The sequence below is a fragment of the Ranitomeya variabilis genome, chromosome 3 (genome assembly GCF_051348905.1).
Source record: "Ranitomeya variabilis isolate aRanVar5 chromosome 3, aRanVar5.hap1, whole genome shotgun sequence".
Classification (NCBI taxonomy): Eukaryota; Metazoa; Chordata; class Amphibia; order Anura; family Dendrobatidae; genus Ranitomeya; species Ranitomeya variabilis.
In genome coordinates this window covers 663,808,055-663,834,201 of record NC_135234.1, presented here as the reverse complement: position 1 = coordinate 663,834,201, position 26,147 = coordinate 663,808,055, and the positions used below count along the sequence as shown (strand labels likewise).

Here is a 26,147-nt window from a genome sequence, read left to right as displayed (position 1 = left end):
AGTGAGAAACGAGATCGCAGCACAAATGCGATAGAACCAGTAGGAGTCGTGCCCCGAGATCGGCAACATCCTACTGAGGCGCGTAGCCGGTGGCCGGAACGCCGAGGAAGTAATAGGCTCTATGCATTACTTTGAACCAACGGCAGGGCAGTTAAGTTTAGGTTGGCTGCCTCACCTTTACACCTAATGAAGACAACGGAGGCAATTGTGGGAGAGGGGCATCTCTAGGGTCCCTATAAAATAACTCCAGGCCTACTCCATCATACGGGTGCGTCCTATCCATATCATCTGGGGGACGGAGAGAAAGAACAGAAACATACCCGACAGTTGTGAGGACTATCCCGTGATGCTCAGCAGGGAAGTACTACAACACACAGGCGCTAGTAGGAAGGCTACTGATTTCCACCTGCAAAGGGAACTCTGGATGTGCCTTCGGACCGGCCGGTCTCAGCCAGCCCTGTTAGCAGTGCTCTGGATTGTGGATGCCGAAGCCTTCAGTAAAGAAGTAAAGAGACTGCAACCCTGTGTCCTCGTTATTTACTGCGACCTACACCATTACCATCTACTCATCAAGGGAAGCCCTGGGGACATACTTCACCTGTGGGAAGTTACACCATCTAGCTGCCATTCCATCACCCCAGCGGACCCCTAGCAGCGTCGGTCACCCTGACCGAATACCACAGGTGGCGTCACGAACACTTGACAAACTCTCACCAAGACCTTTAATTGGACGCCACTCATAGGTCCACGGACCGGGTCAGGCCACCGTGACATCCCCCGAACCGAAAGACCCGGTACCGAGTACCCCATTGCCCTTGCGTGGGGCACTCCAGTAGCACAGCACTCAGATGCCATCCCTGTGCCATCCGTATGCTATCCCATTTTCATGTTTGTTTGATAGAAGTTTTAAAAAACTTCTTGCACTCAAAAAAAAACCTGATAAAATTTTGATGGTAAAAACTGATACATTGACCAAACACTGATGGAAATCAGTTTAATTTTTGTCCATGAGAAAAATCACTGATATCTGAATAGCCCTAAATTTGATCACATTAATGGAAATTGGTTAATTTTTCACAAATAAAAAGTAAAAACGGATGTCTGACTGTTTCGACTTCTAAGTGTATGTGTCCACGTTCAGGATTGCATCAGGATTTGGTCAGGATTTTATGCAGGTAAAATCCTGACCAAATCTGCACCTGAGGTCACTGGCAGGTCACCTGCGTTGTCCTTGAGTTTTTTCTGCAATGTAAGGACATGCTGCGTTCTTAAAAGACGCGCCCCATGTCCGTTTCCGCGGGTGTGCCGCATGCGTCTTTTACTGCATAGTGGAGACGGGATTTCATGAAATCCCCTCCACTGTGCTGTAACATCTGGACGCTGCATGTTTGACGCTGCGGCTCTACGCTGCGTCAAAAACGCAGCGTTTCCTGAACGTGGAAACATACCCTAACATTTCTATTAATTTGGTGGCATGTTCTGTAAGGGTACGTGTCCAATTTCAGGATGGCCGGCGGTTTGGACGGAGTGGCAAACCCGCTCCGCCCTAAGCCCCACCCCCTTCTGTGACGCGATGATGCCGAATGTGTTCATTGCACACATCCGGCATCATCACACCCCACACATAGGGTCCTGTGATTTACCTTGCGACGACGCAGCGGCGCCGCAAGGTAAACGGACATGCTGCGATCTTAAAAGACGCGCAGCATGTCCGGAGTCGCAGGGACGACGGATGCGTGTTACCACGCATAGTGGAGACGGGATTTCATAAAATCCCCTCCACTATGCTGTAACATCTGGACGCTGCGTGTTTGACGCTGCGGCTCTGCGTTTCCTGAACGTGGACACATACCCTAATAGACCTAGAGATGAATGTGGCCGCAGTTGCTCTTTGAAACATGTTTTTTTTTTCTTCCGACCCCTTGAGGGAGCATGTGTTCAGACGAAACGGCGCAGTCTATATGTTATTGGTATAAAATTAAAAAAAAGGAGTGAATGCCGCTACTTCCTTCTCTAGGTTTATGGGTATTCATCTATTTTTGTGCTGAGCACCGCCACCTGTGCACTAGATGCCCTGTAGATGAGCGCTCCACGGTATATGTTGCTGCATGTGTCCCGTATATGAACTTTACACTGCAGAAACAAAGTCTCTTGGGGTATGTGTCCACGTTCAGGAAACGCTGAGTTTTTGACGCAGCGTTGAGCAGCATGCATAAAAAACGCAGTGTCCAGATGTTACAGCATAGTGGAGGGGATCTCATGAAATCCTGTCTCCACTATGCAGTAAAAGACGCATGCGGCACACCCGAGAAAACTCACATGCGGCGCGTCTTTTAAGAACGCAGCATGTCCTTACATTGCAGAAAAAACTCAAGGACAACGCAGGTGACCTGCCAGTGACCTCAGGTGCAGATTTGGTCAGGATTTTACCTGCATAAAATCCTGACCAAATCCTGAAGCAATCCTGAACGTGGACACATGCCCTTGCTGTTTATTTTCTGACATAGACAGTCTGATACACAAGTTCTTTAATGCCGTAGTGTGTTTTTTTAATGTTTTGTATCTAATGTTTGGTTTGAAGTCTTTAAATACCCCAAATTTAGCTGAGGGTTTCCAAATCTCTAACATTTTTCTAGCCAATAAATTACAGTGATGTAATAATCATTGGCGTCATTTTTCTCTGCCTTATGTGTCACCATGTGTTGTTAATGTCAATGGTTGCTGCTTATGTAGCCGGAGTCCACTGATCCTGTCAGGCCTGTGAACGTGTCTGCTTTCTAACAAGCCTGATTGACTCGACCTCTTGACAAATTGCTGTAAGTTGACACATACCTTAGAGCCAGGGGCACCGGGGAAACCAGGAGCTCCAGCTGGGCCAACAGGTCCCTGTAAACATAATGAGACCGTGAGTGATTTAAAGGCAGTGAAATGTCTCAGTTTAGCCCTAAGTATTTTGACAGCTGCGGAGGAAATGAGAGCCGGACTAGCACAGTATACATTCTATCTAAACAGACAATTACAAGGGGCAACTTCACTATCAGTCCATAGGGTTCCCATCAGCAACTGATTAAATTGTAATTGCTGAATATCCTAAAGTATAATATCACATTACTGAAGGGATTTACAGAATCATAAAACGGAAAACAGTCCTGATTCCAGCTGCTTCAGAATTATGTCTCAGGAGGTTAAATTGTATCATTTAATAAAAATCAAACGTATCGAAAACTTGATTAGATAACTTACAGGTGGGCCAGCGGGACCGGGCAGACCGTCATTACCACGAGCACCCTGAAAGAGAAATATCATTACATAGTAAGTGATAATCATAGATTGTATTTCATAGGTGTTAAAGAGGTTGTCTCATGTTCTTAAATAGGTAAAACTCAACATTTCTAGTAAGTTTACAATTTATGCCCTCTTAAAAGTCCTTCAGAAAGGAGGGATTGTTAATGTTATAGTTTGCAGCTCATTGCACCCCGCAGTGTTAGAGAAGTCAGTTTGCTGCTTGCAGACTCTATGCCTTAGTGGCTACTCGCTATGCTGGGAAGCCGGCTGGGTCTGACCACTTCCCCCACGTTGCAGAGGCAATGCTGTCTACTCTAGGAGTCTGGGGGACAGCACAATTTGGAGAAGCGACATGACCATGCTGCTGGTCCAAAAAGTCAATCTTCAGAACAGTACCGGCCCTGGCAGAGAAGGAAACCGCCCGCCGGGAGCGCGGGACTTCTGAATATAGAGCATTAATGGTTATCGCTCCAACATATTCTGTAGCAATGTTTGCATGATGTCTCTTTTATGAGCCCCCGTCTCTGAAGGAGGTCACTCAATCCTGTGGTCTACAGAGTCTTAGAAAAAACATACCTCAACCTCAATAAATCATGCATTATCAGATGACATAATGTAAGTTTAAGCTTTGAACTCCTAGATTGTAATTGTAGCTATTGATAGTCCATCTACATTGATACCTGCTGGATAATATGTTGCACTGCATATTTTGCATTTTTTTGCTGACATTGACAATGTTGCAGTTGAGAAATTATTATTTTTTTTCCATAGCACGGGTAATAAAACGTTTAAGTGTTCCGCAATATACATTGATTGATGGATTTACCCTGAGCATTAAAAATACTTTACAAATCAGTTTTTTTTTTATGATGAAAGGTTGGGAATTATTAAGATAAATAATTGGTCAATAATTGAATCAATAACATCATGAATAGCTACAAGTTTAAACTGACTCAATGGCGCCACTTAGCGGCAATAGTCTTACAATGCATCCATTTGTCTTGTCTCGGTAGTAGTATTTGATGAGAGCTAATGCCTCTATACTGCCACCAGGTGGATGAAATGTGACATTGCGCATGTTTCCGAACACCTGCATTTATATACAGGCATTCAGGGGAGTGGAAAGAATGTGGAGGTCATATAGATCATTATAGATTTACGTTGGACATTGCTGCCATAGGGATGCCAGGCCAATTTCAAATCCAATTATAATATTGATAAACCTTCTTATTTTTGTAATTCTCCCATTACCGGCCCCGCTCTTGATTTAATTTTAATTAATTCATCATTCTTTGCAACATTTGTGTTTTTATCAGCAGAACTAACCAAGTAAAATAAGGACATAAATTCCTGGCAGCCTGGTGCCTTTTATGTACTAGATGGACAGTAAATGATGGCAGCTAAGTTCACAATTGCCCCTATCACTGTATTATATATCATTGTTCAGACCCATCTGTGTCATTTGTTACTATATAATACACGTATATGCAACGTTACAATGGTTGCTTTTCCTTAGGCTGCATTGCAGTTTTAGGCTCCGATAGCATTTTCCCAATGCTTTGGAAAATTGAGCCAAACCATAGCATTTAAAAAAAAACACGCATTGTGCCTGCAATGTGTGAATGCAACCTTAGAGATTGGGCCATTACATAGCAAATTATTCATCTGTTTGTAATAGGGAGTATCTCCAAATGCTTGGCAAGAATCAAAATGTCACCTAAATAAAAGGTGCCTAAAATTGATTGGTGAGCGGATATTCCTCCTGGACCCACTATATACATGCAGGCTTGGCTTGGTTGCATGTACGTGTGTTTTCACTAATAAGACAAGAGTGGGCCATGGGCACAAACCTCCAGGACAAAAATCAACATGCCGTAATTAGGGTCCTTTCACACTGCACTTTCTCCTACGTTCGGGGGATTCATCAAGGCTTATGTCCAAACCCCATGCAGAACGGGATATGGGAGTATATGCCTAATGGAGGCAGACACTCAGACATAGTAGACTGCGCCAATGTGTGTATAAACCCGAAAATGATGCACATCTTAGCACACAGTGACTGTCTACACCATTATAGTCAATGGCCCCGTCAGCACGTATGCCCAAATCCCTTTTTGTTCGGACGTAATTCCTGTCGGGACCACTGAACATGGGGAAGAGCGCTATGTGAATGGGGCCTTATTCTTTTGCCTGACCATCAATTAGAGTTGGCAATCCCCCATACACTTTAGATCAGGGGTGGGGAACCTCAGGCCCCAGGGTCATTTATGACCTTTTATCAGGCCCCCGACCAGATTCTCAGGGACCGCATTCTTGGGCAGGGAGGTTTATTTTGATTGCCACAAGCTCATTAATTTCTTCTTGCTCTGTTAGCACACACATGCAGTGTTCACTACTGAACATTGAAGGGCATGCAATGAAAGATTACGTCCTGATACCAGTGCCAGAGTCAGGATGTACTTTGTGGGCGAAGTTTGTACGGCCCCTGAAGGATGGTAGAAATATCCAAATGGCTCTTCGCAGAAAAAAAGATTCCCCACCCCTGCTTTAGATCATCAACCAGCAGGTCGGGCTGACTATATTGTAATGTGTATAGGGGCCTTAAAGGGTTTGTCTGCATATCTAGAGGGTGTCAGCCATAATGCGACCCCATACACAGTTCGTGTGGGGTATTGCGGATCATCTCCATTAATATTCATAGAGTTGAGCTAAAATACCAGCCTATGTACATGTCTGGTGCTATTTCTGGGGGGAAACATCAGAAAAGTTTCTCTAGTGGTCGCAGATGAAAACTGCAGTGGGCCTCACCTCTGTGGTGTTTCAATTGCTTGATTTAGAATCAATTAATTTGTTTATTTATCCAATAAACTGTGCGGCCGACTGTACCGATTTTGAGGTTAAAATAGTGGTTTTCTTGCATTAAGGGATTTTAGGAGGAAGAGTTTGACGACCTCAATTTTGGGTTTAAAAATTGGGCCTAAATTTTCAGTAGTGATCATGCCCTGTGCGTGTGAACGCAACCTAATAGGACAATCTTTTAAAGCCCTGCACTTGTTTATTTGATCAGATTATGATGATCGGGACTAATCAGACATGATTCAGCCTCGTAGCTTCATCCCAAATTGTGTGATTGGACTGTAGGCAGGTAGAGAAAAAGAAGCTTTAGGTGACTATAAAATCCAGCGAGAACTCCCAGGGCTGTGACCGGGCAGCTGTGAGCCATGGGAAGCTATGGAGGAGGAATGTTGGAAACAAGCCTAAACAGAGGCCATCCACAGATACACCGGCATGGTGTGCTCTCACTGCAGGGGATTAAGGACAGACACTGATCACACCAGTTTCCTTTATCTAGTGCCTTCATGTAGTAATCCTCATCACACAAATGCGGTTTTGCTGTGAATATCCTTAAGCCCGCACGAGTTGTATCAATCCTGCATTTAGTTCGGAAGTTTACATTGATTTTTTGTTATAAATTCATGCTCTGGTGTGAATGACGAGCTGCCAGTCTGTACATGTAAGCGGTGGACTGGATGACAACGTAATCCTTATTCGCACTCCTAATTGTTTTCACTATGCAAGTCATGTCAGGTTTCTCTGACCGACGTCACTTCAAAGATACAAGAACTTGTAATCTAAGGAGAGATGCCAGAGTTATCGGAGACATCCTGACTGCAATTATAGCCGCTACACTGCGGGGTATATGGTCTGGAGAAAACCTGGGTAAGGGGCCAAATAGGAAGTCAACTCCGTGTAGGTTCCAGACGCTCATAAAGGGGATGTAAAAAAAGCCTAAAAATTGTCAAATAGAGCAAGAAAGTTGCTAACACAAAAAAAACCATTAATCAAAATTGAATCCCCCACAGGCTTTATTTACTTCCCCTCAGCGATGATGTCACGTGTAGTCACATGACCACTGCAGCCAATCACTTGCCTCAATCTGTTGCAACACGTGCTTGCATCTTACCGAGGCCAGTCACTGGCTGCAGCGGTAATGGTTATGTAGGACACATCATTGCATTAAAAAAAGAGAGGGGGTGAAATCACCAAAATATCAGGGGGTATGAACTAGAGGTTATTGGTGAGTATTTGATATTTTTTATTTCTTTCTGTTACCTAAAATCTTAGACAATCACTTCAATCTAATCTTATGTGAATCTCTATAACTCTGGTCGTTGATGTGTGAAGAGCCCATGGTGATGGCTACAAGAAGTGACTCCTGCTAATTGGTTCTCAATCTTCAAAATCATTAAAATACATGAATATCCTCAAAAATGAATGTATTATTTTTAGATTTAACGGTGTTTAATACTTACAGCAGCACCAGAAGCTCCAGGACGTCCTCTCTCACCAGGGAGACCACGTGGACCCTATAAATGAAGATGGAAGTCAACCATCTGACAATATGAAGAACATGAAGAACTCTTTGGTTACACTACCTGATCCTATGTCCTTTTTTGAAAGCAAAAGAAAAAAACAACTTCTATCAAAATTGACATGATCTACTATGGCAGGAGACCTCTATATTATTATATACTTATATCCTAATCATATATGCCATGGGGTTATAGACTATATAGGTGCAGATGACTTAGGCTATTTCATGGAATTTTCTGACAATTTTCTCGCTGCCAGAGGAAGCATAGTTTGGACTAATCCTACTGCTCCCATGGAGGATTTCTACATATGCTCAAGATTTACACGCTGACAGTATTAGAACCCTCCGAGTGATAATTAATGAAGGGTCCTTAAAAAGGAAATATATGGCCTGTCTTAGTAATGAAAATATACACTGGCTTTAAATTTTATCCTGCAGTGAATCTTTCTGCTGGAAAAGGAACAATCTACAACATTCTCTGCTAAAAAAAAGGCTACTTACCATTGGGCCAGGAGCACCAGCCTCACCAGGAGCACCACCTTCACCCTACAGGAGTACAAAGCAAATGTCAAGGTGAGTCAGTAAATGCCAGTGACTTTATAAGTATCTCAAGTATCACAGTAGTCATGGTATAATTTTTATAGAAGTGCGTGGAGAGCACGATGCACACGCCGCCATCTTTCTGCAGCGACCATTTTTTAGATAGGTGCCAGTTCCATAAGGAATACTTGCATCTATCAGACGTTTGTGGCATATACTCCAGATATGCCATAAATGCCTATAATGGGAATTCACAAATTCTATATGTTCTATAAAAAGCCACTAACAATCTACTATATGGGTTGTAGTCTTATGGTGTTGCAACAGAGCCCATATAAGAGTAGAAACTATCCCTTCTGGATAAGGTGGACCCTCAGCATTCTTTTTCAATCAGGACATTACCTTGGCACCAGCAGCACCAGACTCTCCCTTTGTGCCATCCAGACCAGGGTAACCCTATAAGGAGAAATAAATTATATCAATGTGTAATATGCACAAATTAGACAGTGAGTAACTACTGCAGTCTTATAGGTAGCGGCACTCCATGTTTTATGGTGTATTCTACATTTTATAAAGTTAAGTGTTGACTATGGTACATAGTTCAGTACATACTCTGTGTCCTTTTACTCCAGGAAGTCCTGGTGTTCCGGGAAATCCGCGAGCACCCTATAAAAATAATATTGGGATTAGCACAATTTCCAAAAGTCTAGAGTGAGACAATAAGTGACGTGTCGTAGTTTTGTTTGCTATAATTGGATAGGGCAAATGTAATTAGGACTAAGTCATGGTCCCTATTGTGTATAAAGATTGTAAGTAAGGTCTTATAATAATATCTCCATCCACATACAGCGTGATATCCTCCAACAGTAACGTCTGTCTGTGTTCCAGGGATAGAACACTTTCAATCCAGCAGCAAGATATGGTGTCCTTTATTTTGTATCTCACAAGAAGGTCATCACGATGTGTCCCATAAACACCGTTACTGTGCCACCAGCCGGATGTGACGCCCAACAATCATTGTATGAATCTTCCAATAAAATGGCTTGGCTCCAAATAGTAATTTCACACGTGGTGTTCTCCAGTATTGGTGTCAATGTTCCAACAGTGGTGTATGATGGTTTCCAATATTTGTAGGAATATTCCACTAGTTGTAGGTGTTGCTTTTCATAAAAATTGCCATTGTTCATGCAGCAGGATTGTGGGTTTTCCATTAACCATATCAACACTCCACCAAAACTTCCATTATTATACCGAGAAGGTTTACAATAGTAGTATCCACAATCCAAGCATTGCATCTTGACATATTCCATAACTAGAATTCGGTGTGAGATTAGCAATCTTCTACTACCAGTATAATGGATGATGAAGCCAGTGTTCCACCTGTACAGCCAATGTCCTCAGCGTGTGGGCCATGTGAAGGAGAAGTGTAGCACATTAAGATGTAGACCCTTGTATCGCCCTCTAGGAGCGATATGTTATTGTCTTACTATATATATTATCTGTATACCATTTATTTGTTAAGTTGTGATGACACTCTACATGGTACTGTGTAATTTAATGTGATAATTGTCAAAAAGCTCTTACCTGTGGTCCTGGGGGTCCACGCTCACCAGATTTACCAGGTTTTCCAGCTTCACCCTAACGAGAGAAAACCTTAGTTAAATACTGAAGAGTCTACTCAATTTTGTGCCTAACAATTAGTGAATGTATATAATCCCACACTTGTTAAAAATATGTTTTCTATGCTTATATACTTGTATTACTACACTTTTATTATGCATATTTTGCTACACGAGTTATTTAGCATAATCTCACATGATATTTCTAAAATTTGAGAAGATAATATTTTCTTTCCACTGCTACATGTTATATATATTTAAAAATCTGATTCTTACATCATCACCAGGCTTTCCAGATGGGCCAGGAGGGCCACGGGGACCCATAGGGCCCTAAAAAACAAAGCAAAATCGGAATTAATGATGGTCTGAAACAAACTTGAACACAAGAAGAAAACTTTTTTTGAGGGTAAACTTCCTCCCTCAAATAATGGTTTTATATTCAAAAGAGTGTATTATTATTATAATTTATTTAGTCTTTGGAGTGTGGGAGGAAAGTTGAGTACCGGAAGGAAACCCACACAAACACGGGGAGAACATTGAAACTCCTTGCAGATGTTGTCCTTGGTGGGATTTGAACTCAAGACCTCAACACTGCAAAGGAACAGTACTAACCACGGTACTATCACGGTAGTTGATAAGGTTAGAAAAAGACATTGGCCCATCAAACCCAACATATAATTGTAAATGTAAAGCACAAAGAGGTCTTCTTGAAACCCAAGGTATCACTTTTAACCTTTGCCTAATGTTGCTAATAATAATGGAAATCACTTAAAGGACTAATAACTAAGCCTGAGCTATCCCTGTTTCTCTGAGGGATTCACATAAAGACCAAAGCAGTCATTGACACTGTCTCGCTTTATCGTTTAGTCTGTACGCCCACACCCGTATTTTATAGACACAGACATTCTTTTATCTAACTAAGATGTCTGTTTATGGGCAGAACCATTCGCTATTGGTAATTTAAATGTACCATGAATGGAAAGGGGACATCTACTATAATCACAGATCGAGAAGACATAACTCCTCCAGTGTTCTGTGTATGCCCCATTTCCCTGCCATAGACATAACATTACGTCACATACAATGAAGGAGGATCTCCTGCTGAGGATGGCTACTGACTAGTAACAACATACAAATAAAGGCACTTTACTTACAGCAGCACCGGGTTCACCAGGTTCACCGGGATTTCCTTGGAAACCTTGAGGTCCCTAAATTTAAAACCAATTAAAGTTAATTAAAAGAAGTTAATGAGATTCTGATCAATGAGACACATAATAACAGACACTTACAGGAGAGCCAGTTGGTCCGGGAGGTCCTCTAGGTCCCATAGGGCCCTGTGATATGAAAAAAACATGAGTAAAATCTAAATTAGATAGTGAAAAACCCCTGTAGAGGCAATCAATGGCCTTCTGTAAAGCAGAATAGTATGGAACTGTATGCTTCTTGTGTGTACTAAGTAACACATCGATATTTATTTAAAGCGGCTTCTCAGAGGCTTCGAGCTGGAAGGCAGCCATGTTTACCAGCTCCAGAATTCATTTATTGCCTGCCAAGAGGGGCTGGAGAGCAGACGTTTCCTGAAGGAATTCATTGGGGATTTTATAAAGCAGTAGCTGTTGTCTGCATGGTTAAGACTTCCAGTCCACCACTGAGCAAAGTCGAAACAATCATGGTGCTATGTGTACGGGATTCATTATATATATTTTCTTGCAAGCTGAAGTTAGGAATGGAAATATGTCCCAGAAATTCTATGTAATATCTCCTGCTACAGCTGTATCGGTACTATACAGTGCGGCCTGAGGTGCTAACAGATTCAAGCGGGATTGAATTCAGAAGAAGATTTTTTTATTCCTCTAAATCTGTCCACTAGGTGGCGTTATACCTGTAGGCATTGATTCCAGGCTAGAGCCTGAAGGCACATACAGTTTTTGAAGCATAGTTTCCAATTCAGTTGCCCCAACACCTTATACAATAATATATATATAATATATTTAATATATAATATGTTTAATAAGTCCTATTTAAGATGTCAAATACTTAATATATTTGTATTTATCTTTTATTTAATATATAAGATAATATCAGGGGTGGATGGGGGTCCAAGAGGTAAGGGGGACCACTACCACCTCCAAATCAGCAAGCAGCTTCTCTTATAGACAGCACTATCATACTGCTAGGGGCCCATGTATTGTTCTTTACCAGAGGCACTTTTATATATATATATATATATATATATATATATATATATATATATATATATATATACATATATATATATATATATATATATATATATAATACATCACATAAATATGTATATATATATAATAATAGTATGATATAGATATTTAATACTATGTGCTGTGTAACAATTCTTCTATTATCACACTGTGTAGCAGATGACATACGTTGTCCATTCAGCCCTGATCCAATCTCTCTTTGGTTGCAGTAAGGTTTGTGCATCTTGCTTATACTGCCCTCTAGGTGGTGATGCAAATTACTACAAGTACTAGAGCGGAGGAGTCTTTCTTACCATTGGTCCTTGCATAACACCCATCTGTGCGCCTCCAGCTTTCTCATCAAAACCTCCTGTCATCTGAGCAGCAAAGTTCTGTGGAATCAGAGCATGTTATTAGTATTTCATTGCAAACTGCGATATGAAGAGCAATAAAAAGGCCACAGAATAACATAACGTCTTTCTCGGACCTTTACTTTCCCTAAAATAATGTTATGGTCAGGTCTAATATATAAAATAATACTGTCTTCCATTTGGTCGCGTATATTTTTTGTAGTTCACTTTACTATGGCAAACTACAATGTTTTTTTTAATTATATTTTTATTTTTCGAAAGATTGTAAACTCGTTTCCAGAATTTATTTTGATATTTAACCAAAATTTCTATATTGAGATACTGAAAAGAAACCACAAATTGTAGGGAAAGGTTTTCTTACAAAACTAAAATCCGTGCGTCTTGTGCGAGTATAGTTGAGTGTAGTTATAGCAAATGATATTTTTGAGACAAGCCGCAGTACAAGTTTGTCTTCTTGTTCATGATGTTCCTTATAATGGAGACTTAATATTGTCAGTTAACACCTAGTTAAAGGGTTGTCTACAATAAAAATAACTAAATATTAAACAGTAATCGTCGTCTTAATTTTATACCTCATCAATCAATGGTTCACATGAAACTAAGCAACTGTGTAATATATCGCATCAGAGAAATCTGCTTCTTTCTGTGCCAGAATTGATCAGTGATTACCAAAATTCTCAATTCTGAGGTAAAATCTGTATTCAGTGAAGACAAACTGTCCCATTACTGAGAGAGGAGATGGCGGTTGGTTTTGATAAGATTTTATGTAGATGGGAGGAGGGAGGAGCTAGAGGCAAAGCTCCTCCTCTTCCTGCCGTCTACGTATAATCTCAGCAGCAGCAGCCGCCATCTCCTCTATCAGTAATGGGACAGTCTTTCTTCACTGAATACAGATTTTACCTCAGAATTGAGAATAGAAAGCAGATTTCTCTGATGCGATATATTACACATTTGCTTATTTTCATATGAACCATTGATTGATGAAGTATACATTAAGACAGCGGTAACTCCTTAAATCATTTTACCAATTACTAAAGCAAAAAATCTGCTCTCCAATTTGGTATTAATCCCAATTTTGCCACACACATGCTTACTCATGTAACTTACTCTTGGGACAATCTAAAAACACTATACACCATGTACTCGTCGCATGCTTAAAAGGCAACACAAAGAAAAAAATGGCATAGAGTTCAATGAAACTAAGGGTTTGTGCACACTGCAGCTTTTTCAGGTGGATTCTGCCTGGAACGCCCTCCTGAAAAAGCACCACAAAAAGTGAACATAAGGCACAGCAATGCAAAAATGACATTGCTGTGCACGAGTTCAGACTTTTGTTACTTCTTTGAACCACATCAGGGCCCAGAAACCCTGAAGTGATAAAAAGAAGTCGCATGATCATCTTACGGGTGACTTTCATCAGGAAGTTATAGTTTAATTTACTGAAAAAAGGCACAGCGAAAACAATGGCAAAGTCGCCAGGGTATCTGCTTCAAGAAATAGACCGCCGGCTTCTTCCTAAAGTGGCTTTGCCTAGGAAAATCTTGGTGTCATCCTAAAGCAGGGATGTGCACATACCCTTAGGCTGCCGTCGCACTAGCAGTATTTGGTCAGTATTTTACCTCAGTATTTGTAAGCCAAAACCAGGAGTGAGTGATAAATGCAGAAGTGGTGCATATGTTTGTTTTATTATACTTTTCCTCTGATTGTTCCACTCCTGGTTTTGGCTTACAAATACTGATGTAAAATACTGACCAAATACTGCTAGTGTGACGGCAGCCTAACTTGTCCATAGAGGAAGCTTCATAATTACTCAGCGTAATGAACATATTTCTTATTACATTTTTATAATGATTGCTCAGTACAATCAAAACTGCGCATGAACCCGGCAACCCCTCATATAAGGTTCTCATTTATCTGTATTTATTAAGTATTTTATATTATGTTTTGTTTTTCAGTTCTAGTAGTAAGCAGAATATATCGCATTGTTCGTAAATAATAATATACAAAATATAAGGTCCAATCTATCCAAGTGAAAACCGATAAAACTTTCCCTATACAATGACAGTGTATTCAAAATGGAAAATACTGAAGAGGTAACATCACTGCATATTCATAATAAGGACAATGGGGTATCAAAACCACAAGAGATTGATGAATTTCCATGTGGTGCTAGGTATAATGAGAAAACACAGAACATCATACTGTATATAATGGTTATTAAACAGGTCTCTATATGGTTTTTTAGCAGCTATAAAAACTATTTTTACTGGTGTCTTCCATCAGAATGTTTCCTATATGTGACATCCAGAAGAAACTGAATTTATAACCTAGATAAGGCGCTGATCCATTGACCGGGATAAAGCACATCCAGAGAAACTAGCGGACGGGATCTCAATCTATTGGAGATTGGATGTTTTATAATGTATTCTTCTACAATATGATCTATAGGAATTGCTTTCTTTATGGATTGTAAAAGGTTAAATAGGATCAGTCTTTGAGGTCACTTTTTATTTGCTTCTGTATTTCTGCGTGAGATTACATCTTAGCAATGATTTAAAAATCTGTGTAATTATCTCTTCCTTGTAGATTGGAGATAGATTTCTGTTTTCTGTTACGTCTTCTAGATTAGGATAAAAAATGCCATTGCAGACAACCATGTTAAAAATAGTGCAGAAGTAAAAAAAAAAAAAAAAAAAAAAGTCCAAATCTGTTTCTTTAAATATGGATGCAATTTTAATTTGCAGCATAGCTGGATGTGTTCAGGTTGTACCCGCGGGATAGTATGAGGGCATCTCGTTTGCATGTCTCTGATGTCGGACAATCATCTACTTGTACAGTGTCCAGCAAAATAGGGGGAAAAAAAACGTTCTGGGCAGAGAAGATATTTTGTGTCAGAGGAATGCAAACAAACTGAGGGATTACAAAGAGTGGCTGTGTATGAGGTACGTGGTAACAGTGGAGCCTTTCAATGCTGTCAGCTTCATTTAGAGATGTAGAGCAAATGTGCTGAGTGGATGTGAACTTTACAGACCTGTGACAAAGATTGGGCGTCAGTGTCAAGCCTACTTACTCCGCCAAGGCCAGGGGGTCCGGGAGATCCAGCTGGGCCAGGGGGTCCTGGGTTTCCAGGAGTACCGGGTTCGCCATCTCTTCCACGGGGGCCGGGGGCACCCTAAAATAGAGACACATGATGGGCACATTACTCACTCAGGTTTATAAAATGGGGACATTGATTTCGAATGATACAAGATAGTCTCTAGATAGACAAGGTGGGCACATTATCTGCCAGATTCAGACAATGGAAACTTTCTAGGTACATAAGGTGGAAAGTTTCCCAGCCATATGGTGGATACAGTAGGGGGCATTCATGAGGATGGGCTAGTAACAACATATTAGACTTATTCATGAACTAGATTCTTATTGGATTGACCATACGTAGGGTTTTGGCTGGTATCGCACTTTCTGCGTTTGGCTTATTTCCACCTGAATCTAGTTGCAGTTACCTGCATTACTTTTTATTCATTCCATTGCTTATTTCAACTATTTATGCCATTTACAACTTATATTAAACCCTCATAGTTCCCTACAAAACAATTTTTAAAGTGTTTCTCACTTACTTGTTCACCTTTATCACCACGGTCACCTCTTAGCCCTTGTTCACCAGAAGGTCCCTGAAAAAGGTCAGAAAATATGTTAATATCAATCTGATTCAAGTATTTGATATTAGATTCAAAGGATCAATCAATTATTTTGAATAGATTTTCTATACCTGTGGTCCTGGAGGTCCTCTTGGTCCTAATACCTATTGTATAAAAATATGTAGAGAATCCAATATTATGTCATGTAAAATCAGCAAATGTTATAAATATACAAATATAGTAAATCTAAGCTGGTAACTAAACTCTGAGATAAAAATACCCAAAAGAAATAGCTAGACAGACAGATAGATCTATAGATAGATAGATAGATAGATATGTGATTGATAGATAGATAGATAGATAGATAGATAGATAATAGATAGATAGATAGATAGATAGATAGATAGATAGATAGATAGATAGATAGATAGATAGATATTGGGGCGGACATATCATTGGTCATCGATATATTCTGTTCTACCACATCGATACCCAAAATAAAATGGGGCCCATTACCACCTACAAAGCAGCAAGAAGCTTCTGTCACAGGCACATAAACTGGTGCATTATGACAAACTATTGGACTGCAAAGGACCCATGTACTGTTCTTGTTCATGGGCCCCCTTATGTCTGCGTCCTCCCCTAGACAGATATAGATAGATAAATGGAATAGATAGGTATCTATTAGATAGATAGATATGAGATAGATAGATAGATAGATAGATAGATAATAGATAGATAGATAGATAATAGATAGCTAGATATGAGATAGATAGATAGATAGATAGATAGATAGATAGATAGATAGATAGATAGATAGATAGATTATTGTATCATTGTCCATCCTGTGCAGCCACATTGGGACCCAAGATAATTTGAGGCCCACTCCCACCTCATAGGCAAATAAAGTGGTGCATTATGATGAACTATTGGACTGTAAGGGGGCCTTATACTGTTCTTGTTTATGGGCTCCCTTCTGTCAGCGCTACACAGATATAAATAGACAGACAGACAGACAGATAGACAGATAGACAGATAGATAGACAGATAGATAGATGATAGATAGATAGATAGATGATAGATAAAAATAAAATGATGCACTTACATCTTTAATATCACCAGGTTCGCCTTTTTGACCCTAGAGAAAGAAAACAGAGAAAATACTGTAAAGCTACTAGATGCCCGCTTTATATGTTATGTGAGTTATATATTGATATATTGAGTTTCTATATGCCTATGCTATATCTGTATATATATATGATTACTTGCTATAATTACACTATTGTACTAGCCATGTATAATACTTAGAGTGGATGTGGAACAATTCGGCAATAGATCTTCTATGTCGCTGGTGGCAGCTGTCATTAATGTTAAGTGCTGTACATTAGTGTACTCTGTAGTCGTATTCTATGATGTTTGTGGTTATTCTCGTAAGAAATAGTATTACCTTAATTCCTCTTTGCCCTATTTATTGGAGGAAAGATAAAGAAAAAGGGGATAAAAGTCAGCTGGTAGAAATTCATTGGATGATTTCGGGACATAAGAAAAACATAAAGTACATAAAACGGACTATAAATGTGCACAGACCATAGAACAGGCTAACATAAGACACGTTAAGGCCTTCTTCCCAGGAAGAAGTTATGTGTTAAATCCCGACATCGAGCTTCCTCTAATTCTGATTCCCTCACTTGTCTCCGGTGGATCTATTAGAAGACTGCACGATCCTACTGCCGCTATCCTCGGTGAAAGATGGTTACACGTCTATGGGGAGAGCTCTAAGGGCTTATTCACACTCAGGATTTGGTCAGCATTTTGCATCAGGAGTCGAACTTACAGAGAAAAACTATAATTGAAAGACTGACACTTCTGGTTTTGGCATAGAAATACTGATCAAAAATAGTAATGTGTGAATAAAGCCTTATTCGGGAAGCTGGTTAGCAAATGTGGAAAGAGGTTCTACTTGAGTAGTAAAAATAGAGGGAGCTAAAATAAATGATTAGTTACGGGAAAACCTAATTACGGACAAGGATTAGCACACATTAATGATGACTGCACATAGCACTGCAAATCTCCCAGCCTGCCTGATACCACTGAGGACGGACCTCACTGGCCACAAGAGCTTGTAATCAAGCAGAGATACTGCTAACAATCGCATTGCTAATAATGCAGGACCGGTCGTTAAAAAGGGGACCTCCGTCATGTTTTAACCTCTGCCTCTGAACGTAAAATGATTGTTTGGGTTCCATCTTTTACGAGGAGCATGAACAGGTTAATAAGTGCCTTATGCTTAGGGATGCACGTGGTCGGTTCAGCGGGAGCTTCCACATTGCCTGCCAAACGAAACCGCAGGAGTGTAGACCTGTGGCTTCAACTCAAGGCAGAAAAAAGGCCACAGAGCCGCTCCTCCTTGTGATCTCTGTAATTTAGTTGTATCCAGGCTTTGATCTCATGGGCATTACTGCACTGTTAGACATCTTATATACTATTTTCCCTTGGGGTATATATATATATATATATATTTTGCACATACATATATTTTAAAGGCAGAAGTCTGAACAGGAGGGGCCCTTTTTAACTACAGCAGGGACCTATGGTTGCCCATTCTGTTAGGGAATGGGGTGTTAGCCATAGGTTTGCACAAGTAATTTATTTATAAAACACAAATAAATAAATTACGACCACTGGTGGTGGAGGACTGCTCAGTTGGGCAAATGGGACAACACTCTCCAAAGGGGATCTCAGCATTGGGGCAGTCTTTATTTTCCTCGCAGATTATCTCGTCGCACAGAATAGTCCCGGTGTCACAGACACAGATTTGGCAGGGTTCTGGTTTCCACACATCTTTGTCACTATATGTCTGCCCATCCTGTACGCAGCTCCCTGCATCCACTGTGCCAGAGGGGAGTAAGCATAAGCCAAGGAAGAGGCAGCAAAAAGAGAGGAAGCAGAAATTTAAAGAAAAAAAAAAAGCAAAACATCACACAATATTCATATATACAAATGTCATATATTGCAATGAGTTCAGATGCACAAACATTTATATATACATGGGGCGTTTATGTATATATAGATATATGACATATTGGGAGAGCCCGATTTTGATATTTGCTAAATTATTCACTTTGCTTCATAAACTTGCTGTAAAATTAGTATAAAATATTTTTCTACTTTTCATGGTATAATGATAAATATTCAGTATATTAGTAATCAGAGATGTAATGTTAAATATTACCAGATGGGGGCAGTGTTGAGCCAGACAGATGGAGGTGATCTAAGTTCAGAAAATAATGGGGCTGCTTGGGGTAAGAGGGAGGAGATTGCCCTAATGCAAAGTTTTCTGGCTTCTGATATAGGAAGTTGTAATATAATGTTACAACACGAACTATGGCGGCTTGTTGTTAACTGCAGGTTTCTTTGAGGTCATTTAGTGGAAAGTTGTTTCCATAGAGTTTTTTGTTAATAATATTTTACAAAATGTCATTATCTTTGGATTTAAGCTGCAAGTAAAGTGCATTATTCAGTGGCATACATTATGTATACAGTATAGAACATAGACATATATGTGATGATCGGGTCAATAAAATGTAATATAATCTGAAGTCCTAAGGAAATAGAAGCGTATTTATATAACTGATAATAAAAGCAAATAAAATAGCTATAAACAATATAAAATGACAGGGGGATATAGCATGAGCCCACTGGTGCTTCTGATCTGTGCGCCATTATGCTCAGGCGACCTCCCTTTGGGTGCCATGCCTGGGCTTGGGTAGCCCACAGGACCTTGTATGAATGGGCCTTTCTGTAAAATACACAGAGGTTTCAATTCACATTTCACTGTCAGGGACCAGTTTAAATAAATATGGGCAGCATTTCAACTCCATCTGGAAACCATTGCTGCCAGTCCTCCTAGTGCAAACAAACTATCACAATAGTCTATTGGGGTCTTCAAATCAGGTCATATCTTAAAAGCTCATCCACATACATATAAAAGATAGCATCCCGTTTTTTAGATTCCCGTAACAGGTATTAGCATGACCCTTTCCATTTAAATATTTGATTTTTACCTCCGAAACCAGCCACGTTTGGGCCTTCACATATCCAAAGGGTTAAAAAAAATGAAACAACTATCTAGAAGGCCAATATACCAAATCCTAGGCAAGTCTAAATAGTTGACCCAGTCTTAAATGATTTATCTATGTACTTTTTTTTTACTGGAAATTATAGAATATTTCTGTCTGGCTACTTCAATATTTCATGCACATATTTCCCCTTTTGCAGATGTCAGATACAGAAAAAAAAGAAACTTTCTTTAAGGAATGGAAGAATGATTCCAACGGAATAAAATGGCAAAAAGTCAAGGGAGCGTGCCTTTTCCATACTAGCAGTGCAATGGATTTACAATCTGTAGTATGCAAAGACTCGTAAAGGATTTTTTTTTTTTTGTACCATTGGGGACCTGCCCAAGCAAGTTAAAAAATTTCTCCTAAGAAATAAAGCTTCAAGCTTTTTCTAGAAGAATTGCCCAGTCTGCGTATTAGCCAGGTGTTTTCTCATATATTCCTTCATTTTTTTTTGGCCAGTTTTAACAATATCTGAGTAAAATCTATCGCTCGGTTATTTTTTGGCTGCAAACTATAATTCTGCGTTTTATTAATGCGATTGGATGTTATGTTTAGATAATGGAATATTAGGTACCGTCACAATAGTTTGTGGGACGTTGGTCTGGCATCACACAATGGCTTAGTAAAACTATTTTAAGGTTCTTTTGGAATGAGATGTGTCTGGCAGGAATGCCTTTCAGCGTTCACACGGCCTCTTAAGGGAACGTTCCCTTTTTTTTGTGATCCTTAAATACTGGGAGAGATCAGTTGGTGGAAAGAATGCAGCTTTTGTGCCTTCTGCGCTCAGGACTAACACCTTGCTTAGAAACTAGAAGTCAGATTGATGATCTATATCACTTATTAACATTTTCTATTGGGAATTGCTAGTTAAGCAATTCCCTCTCATATTCTTTAAAGTTGTGTCACTTCATTTTTTAGGATTTTACCATCAAATCAAGGTTAATATTTGCAGCCCTGGATGGAAGCACAGGAATGTCACTGTCCAGCAATTTGTCATCTATGGCTACTTCAGATCTTCTCAGTATAATCTTAATATTTGGGGATACAGGATAGGAATATTTAATGATAATGTCTGTAAAGCGGAATATGATGGCGCTATATAAGTAACGCATAATAATAATAATACTTTGCAAGAATTAAACAATTTTATAACTAGCAACTTTACACCACAATAATCCAAAACTGCTACTTAGCCCCATATATTGGGAATTCATTGCATATTTATACAATGCGCCAGTAATGATCTGTTCTGCCATTGCCAGGTAGGGACAGAAGTCTGGATGTTGTGTCTAGGAAGGATGCAATCACCTTGAGATTACATTTACACCCTGCACTTGGTTGAGCTACCATGAAACCCTGACAGATTTACAGGTGAGATTAGATTAACGCTCAACCTGCTGGAATGAGAAGTGGCAGTCAACGTCAAAGCTACTTTCAGGTCGCCTCGTAAGGGCAATTTTAAGTCTAAATACAGCATTATATATTCTAAGGAAAAAAAAAAGAACGATTAAAAAAAATAAAACAGTTGGTCACTTACGGATGTCTTGATCTTGGCATCTTACAACTGCTAATAATATCACTTGTATGGCTGCGAACAGCACTAGTGTCCTTGAATCCACAAAGTTAAACATGTCTAAATGTTAGACATGCAAAAGCTTTGTGGGAAGAAATGAAGAAGAGAAGGGGAGGAGAGGAGGCTGACTGTCCCCAAAAGTTATCTTGTCTTCATGCAGCCGATTTCTTGGGAAAAGAAGGAGAATCCAGTACCAGGCCCCAGCAGAAACTTAGTACTATCTGCTCTGGGCCAAGGTACTGAAATTATAGTCCTGACTGCCTTGAAGACAACGTATATGCCCACATCTTAGTCCTCCCCTGCCCCCAGCAGTGCTGAAATCTGAGCCCCTCCACTCCTCTCTGCCCTCTCCCTATCCCACCAGACCCCTCCTTCTCCTGCAGGGTCCCTTTGCTAGACTTGCCACACTCTGTCCCCCTATCTCCCTCCCCTCTCAGTGTCTCAGCCTCCCCTTCCCTGTGTCCTGCCTCCCCCCCATCACCTACACTCTTTCATTCCTCTGTCAAGGAAAAAAAAAAGTACCACTATTTAGAAAGAAGTGGAGGAAAAAAAAATCTCAGTTTACTAAAACAGGTCTCCTGTCCTGAGTTTGCTGAAAAGTTTGCTGGGGAGTCCTGGTGCAGGAGAAGCTTTAGTTGTGTGAGAGGTGATCTGGGGAGGTCTGCCAGGTTCTTACGGTTCTTGAGATTGTGAGGCTGAGGATGGTTCCTGCTCGGTCAGGTGGCACTGGGGTGCAGCACGTCTGGCAGGTTTAGGGCAATGCATGGGACATTTAGGATTCTCTCTGCTTCTTCACTGCACTTATTTTTTTTCCTGAGATGCTTGCTAGAATCTTTGAGATGTATCTATCAATGCTCTTCCAACAATTTATATTCACAGGTATTGTCTGTTGTATAATTCTAAAAAAAAAAAAATTAGGATTAATTGTTTTAACACAAATTTTGTAATTATCTATCAGGCAGTGTATCTAGATTTCTGTAGATCTGTCTGTCTAGAGTTCCTACAATACTTGATTTTGCATGCACTGCTGTAAAGTTTAATTTCACTTTTTTGTATTGTCTGCATGTTGTTTGATTCTCCTCTTTCACTTCTTTTCATGTTTATTTGACTTTTATGTGTTTACATAAATGTTACATTGTATCAGTGCTGCACAGGTCATCGGGCTCCTTAGATTTATGCTACACTGGATGTATTTCTCCCCATTGGTACATTGTACGCTTAGCTTGTCTCACCCTCATTTGACTCTTGACATGAATATGACATTGTATCCCTGGCTGCGATACTCCTGTCATCCTCATTTGATACTCACCTCTTCACATAGATGCTTCATTGTATCATCTTGTCTTCTCCCTATGGATATGACATTGTATCACTGCTGCACAGAATGCTTTTAGTGGGATCACAGGAGTGGAACTGAATCATGAATGATCTTTCTATTACATCCTACACATTCTAAGGCAGGGAACTGGTTTTCAGTGGGATGCTGGTGCTGGCCAGGTGGTCCTGCTGAATGGGAGCTATGTTTGTCTGCTTGTCCCTTTTGGGCTCTAAGTGTTATAAGGGAGGGTCAGTAATTGAACTTTATGTTCCAGTTTAAGGTCAGATGTTTCAGCAGAGAATACCGGAGCTTATTTATTGGTTACTGTCCTGAATTAGGCAACTAATCGATATTATTATTTCATCAACCAATAGATCCTACAGATTTCAACTGTGAGCTCTGTGTACTGTACATACTGAATGTTTGCCAGAGCAAATCAGACTTCACTTCTCATTAAATTCCTATCTGCTCATAAACCATTTACTGAATTTGTTGTTTCTTTCAATTATTTTCCTTATAATTACATTAATAGTCATTTAAACATATATACTTACATATCAATATCTATCTATTTATCTATCTATGTATGTATCCATCTATTATATATGTCTGATCTCATTAAATATTATTAATAAGGATATGTATGTGCTAAATGTAAGCATTGGCTAATCACCAACAATCTCTAGTTTAGATATCCTTTCCCCCCCAAAAAAAAGTAATCATTTAGATGTGAAGGAGGAGTTTTAGTTAAGAAGGACATTAGCATATCGGATACCATCCGGGTGGTATATGTGACCAATAGTAATTTATTTCCTTGACACATTTCATTGGATGAAGCAGGTCTCAAGGGTGTTGCCCAAGAGGAACCAATTACAATAGGATCTGTCCACCCAATTTATGGCATCTGTCATTACGTAGATAATGGCACTTTCAAGTCATGAGACTTTTAAAAATTCAAATCTTAAGTAATTTGGAAAGTACTTGATGATTTTGCTCTTGTTTATTGAAAAACAAAAAAATTATCAAAAGATGTTTTTTTATTAGACCTGTTTTACTCCCACATGGTAATCGTAATATGTGTAAATATAGATTTTTTGTGTTTACATGAATTGGATATTTTCCAAATCCTGGTTAAAGTGATTCCAGCTATAATTAAAAAAAACCACTAGTAAGTATATATTTTTTCAGATTTATAGCAGTCATATCTTAATCAGGGAATGCTGGGTTACAACAACTATTATGATTTGTGTTACAGTTGGAGAGTTGTCACAGACGTTTGAATATCAAGACAGCATTGCCAAGCTGGCCGGGTTACAATTCATATATGAGCTGTATTATTGACCATTAGTGGTTTTAAAGGGATCCTGTCTGTCACCATGAAAATACAATCCCCTCTGCAGGCACCATGTTATACAGTACGGGCAGCTGAGTAGATTTATAAATCGTTCTGTGAGAAAAGATTCAGTATAACCTGTGTTTTCGTCATTTAATCCTCTGCTTTTTCTGGGGTCTTCAGTCCGGTGGGCGGTCCTATCAGTGATTGACAGCTCACTCTTATGCCTACTTATACAAAGAAAGCTGTCAATCACTGCTAGGACCGCCCAATGGACTGAAAGCCCCAAAAAGAGCAAAGGATTAAATGATAAAAACACAGGTTATTCCAAATCTTTTCTCACAGAACTATAAATTCATCTTCTCAGCTCTCCCTGCTCTATAACGTGGTGCCAGCAGATTGGACTGCCTTTCATGGTGTCAGGTTCTCTTTAACTTTGAAAGAGAACAAGCCATGGACTAATCCAATTTCCCCTCACTCCTAAAGAGCAAATATGCCTAACAACAAGATGGTGAAGCCAATAATGGGATCATTTTCCATCCAGGAGCCTGGGAAGATTATCCAGCTCTATAGATATAGACATGGAGTTTGATGAATGAATGAATGAGAACACCAAAGGTTTCTGCATTGATCCATCAGTAGGCTGTGGCTACACCTAAGAATGTATGATCAACCTTTCAGTCTAGTCATGGCTACATTAAATAGGTGGAATCCAATTGGCTATTGATGCAATATGATGGCATGATGTCACATACCACTTCCTACAAGCTACAGTCTGGCGCACTCTTCCAGGAATGTGCCCAACAATGCAGCACTGTGCTCATCTGATCCCAGGAGCCAACCTCCAGCAGGCTTCGCACTAGCAGCAGCATTCAGCAGTGACATCAATGGACTAAGTGTTTTTACTAAAAGTATGAAAAACTGTTCTCATCTGATCTACTATCTAAAAAATACACACTGGGGCAACTTTCAACATCAATGTTTTATGTTATACTAATTATCATAATTTGGACTAACATGTGCACCATATTAATTACAGTGACACAGGGCTTATAATAAATGTTTTGTGTAATATAATTCCATGGTTTCTGTTCCTATGGTCTTCCAGATGTTGTAAAACTACAACTATGAGCATGCCCTCATAGTCACAAGTTGTCATGACATGCTGGGAGTTGTAGTTTAAAAACAGATTGGGAAACACCTAAATGTGCACATTCTATACGGTATCTGTCCTGTCAATCATAGGGTCCATAATAAAAATACCGAATTTAACAATTGAGAAAAAATGTTGTACAGCTATATAGAAAGCAGCAACACCCTCGACGTGGTATATAACAATTAGTGGGAATTTATAAAACACTACCTTTATATGGTACAGATAAAATAAAAAACCTGGTCTTCACGGATCCATTGCCAACAACCAGACAATAAAACTATGACAAAAAGTGACAAAACTGTACACAGTATCAATATAAAAAAAGTGCTATAAAATATCAAAATGCCCCCCGAACAATGCCGCACCCCAACACCATGCAACCTGGCTGGTATCTCAAATGGTGTTCAGGCAATAGTAAGGATAACATAGAAAACATGGAGATTCATTAAAAAGAACAGGCTCACCGGATCTGTGCGGACATCAGTAGTTTTTCCCTAAATGACCTTCATATGGTGGTACAAGAGGGGTCACAGATCCACCATCTCTCGGTATCCCTGGGTATAGAGGAGACTCTCGACATGTTTCTTCATACAAGATTC

General features: G+C 39.8%; 1 protein-coding gene across 2 annotated transcripts in view; it reads right to left on the bottom strand.

The window, feature by feature from the left end:
- Nucleotides 1-22,054, bottom strand: part of COL2A1 (collagen type II alpha 1 chain) — a 63,557-nt gene extending 41,503 nt beyond the window's left edge. Inside the window, exons 1-18 of one of the 2 annotated variants that reach the window (XM_077297882.1) lie at nucleotides 21,706-22,054; nucleotides 18,727-18,936; nucleotides 17,495-17,511; nucleotides 17,153-17,185; nucleotides 16,179-16,211; nucleotides 16,027-16,080; nucleotides 15,480-15,581; nucleotides 12,353-12,430; nucleotides 11,109-11,153; nucleotides 10,974-11,027; nucleotides 10,096-10,149; nucleotides 9,785-9,838; nucleotides 8,813-8,866; nucleotides 8,603-8,656; nucleotides 8,162-8,206; nucleotides 7,599-7,652; nucleotides 3,244-3,288; nucleotides 2,833-2,886 (exon numbers count right to left, since the gene is read on the bottom strand). In XM_077297882.1, the coding sequence (XP_077153997.1) occupies nucleotides 2,833-2,886; nucleotides 3,244-3,288; nucleotides 7,599-7,652; nucleotides 8,162-8,206; nucleotides 8,603-8,656; nucleotides 8,813-8,866; nucleotides 9,785-9,838; nucleotides 10,096-10,149; nucleotides 10,974-11,027; nucleotides 11,109-11,153; nucleotides 12,353-12,430; nucleotides 15,480-15,581; nucleotides 16,027-16,080; nucleotides 16,179-16,211; nucleotides 17,153-17,185; nucleotides 17,495-17,511; nucleotides 18,727-18,936; nucleotides 21,706-21,799 (1,134 nt within the window). In that variant the 5' untranslated portion in view covers nucleotides 21,800-22,054. The remainder of the gene's footprint in view (nucleotides 1-2,832; nucleotides 2,887-3,243; nucleotides 3,289-7,598; nucleotides 7,653-8,161; nucleotides 8,207-8,602; nucleotides 8,657-8,812; nucleotides 8,867-9,784; nucleotides 9,839-10,095; nucleotides 10,150-10,973; nucleotides 11,028-11,108; nucleotides 11,154-12,352; nucleotides 12,431-15,479; nucleotides 15,582-16,026; nucleotides 16,081-16,178; nucleotides 16,212-17,152; nucleotides 17,186-17,494; nucleotides 17,512-18,726; nucleotides 18,937-21,705) is intronic. The other variant, XM_077297883.1, reaches the window with a different exon arrangement.
- Between the last annotated feature and the right edge of the window lie 4,093 nt (nucleotides 22,055-26,147).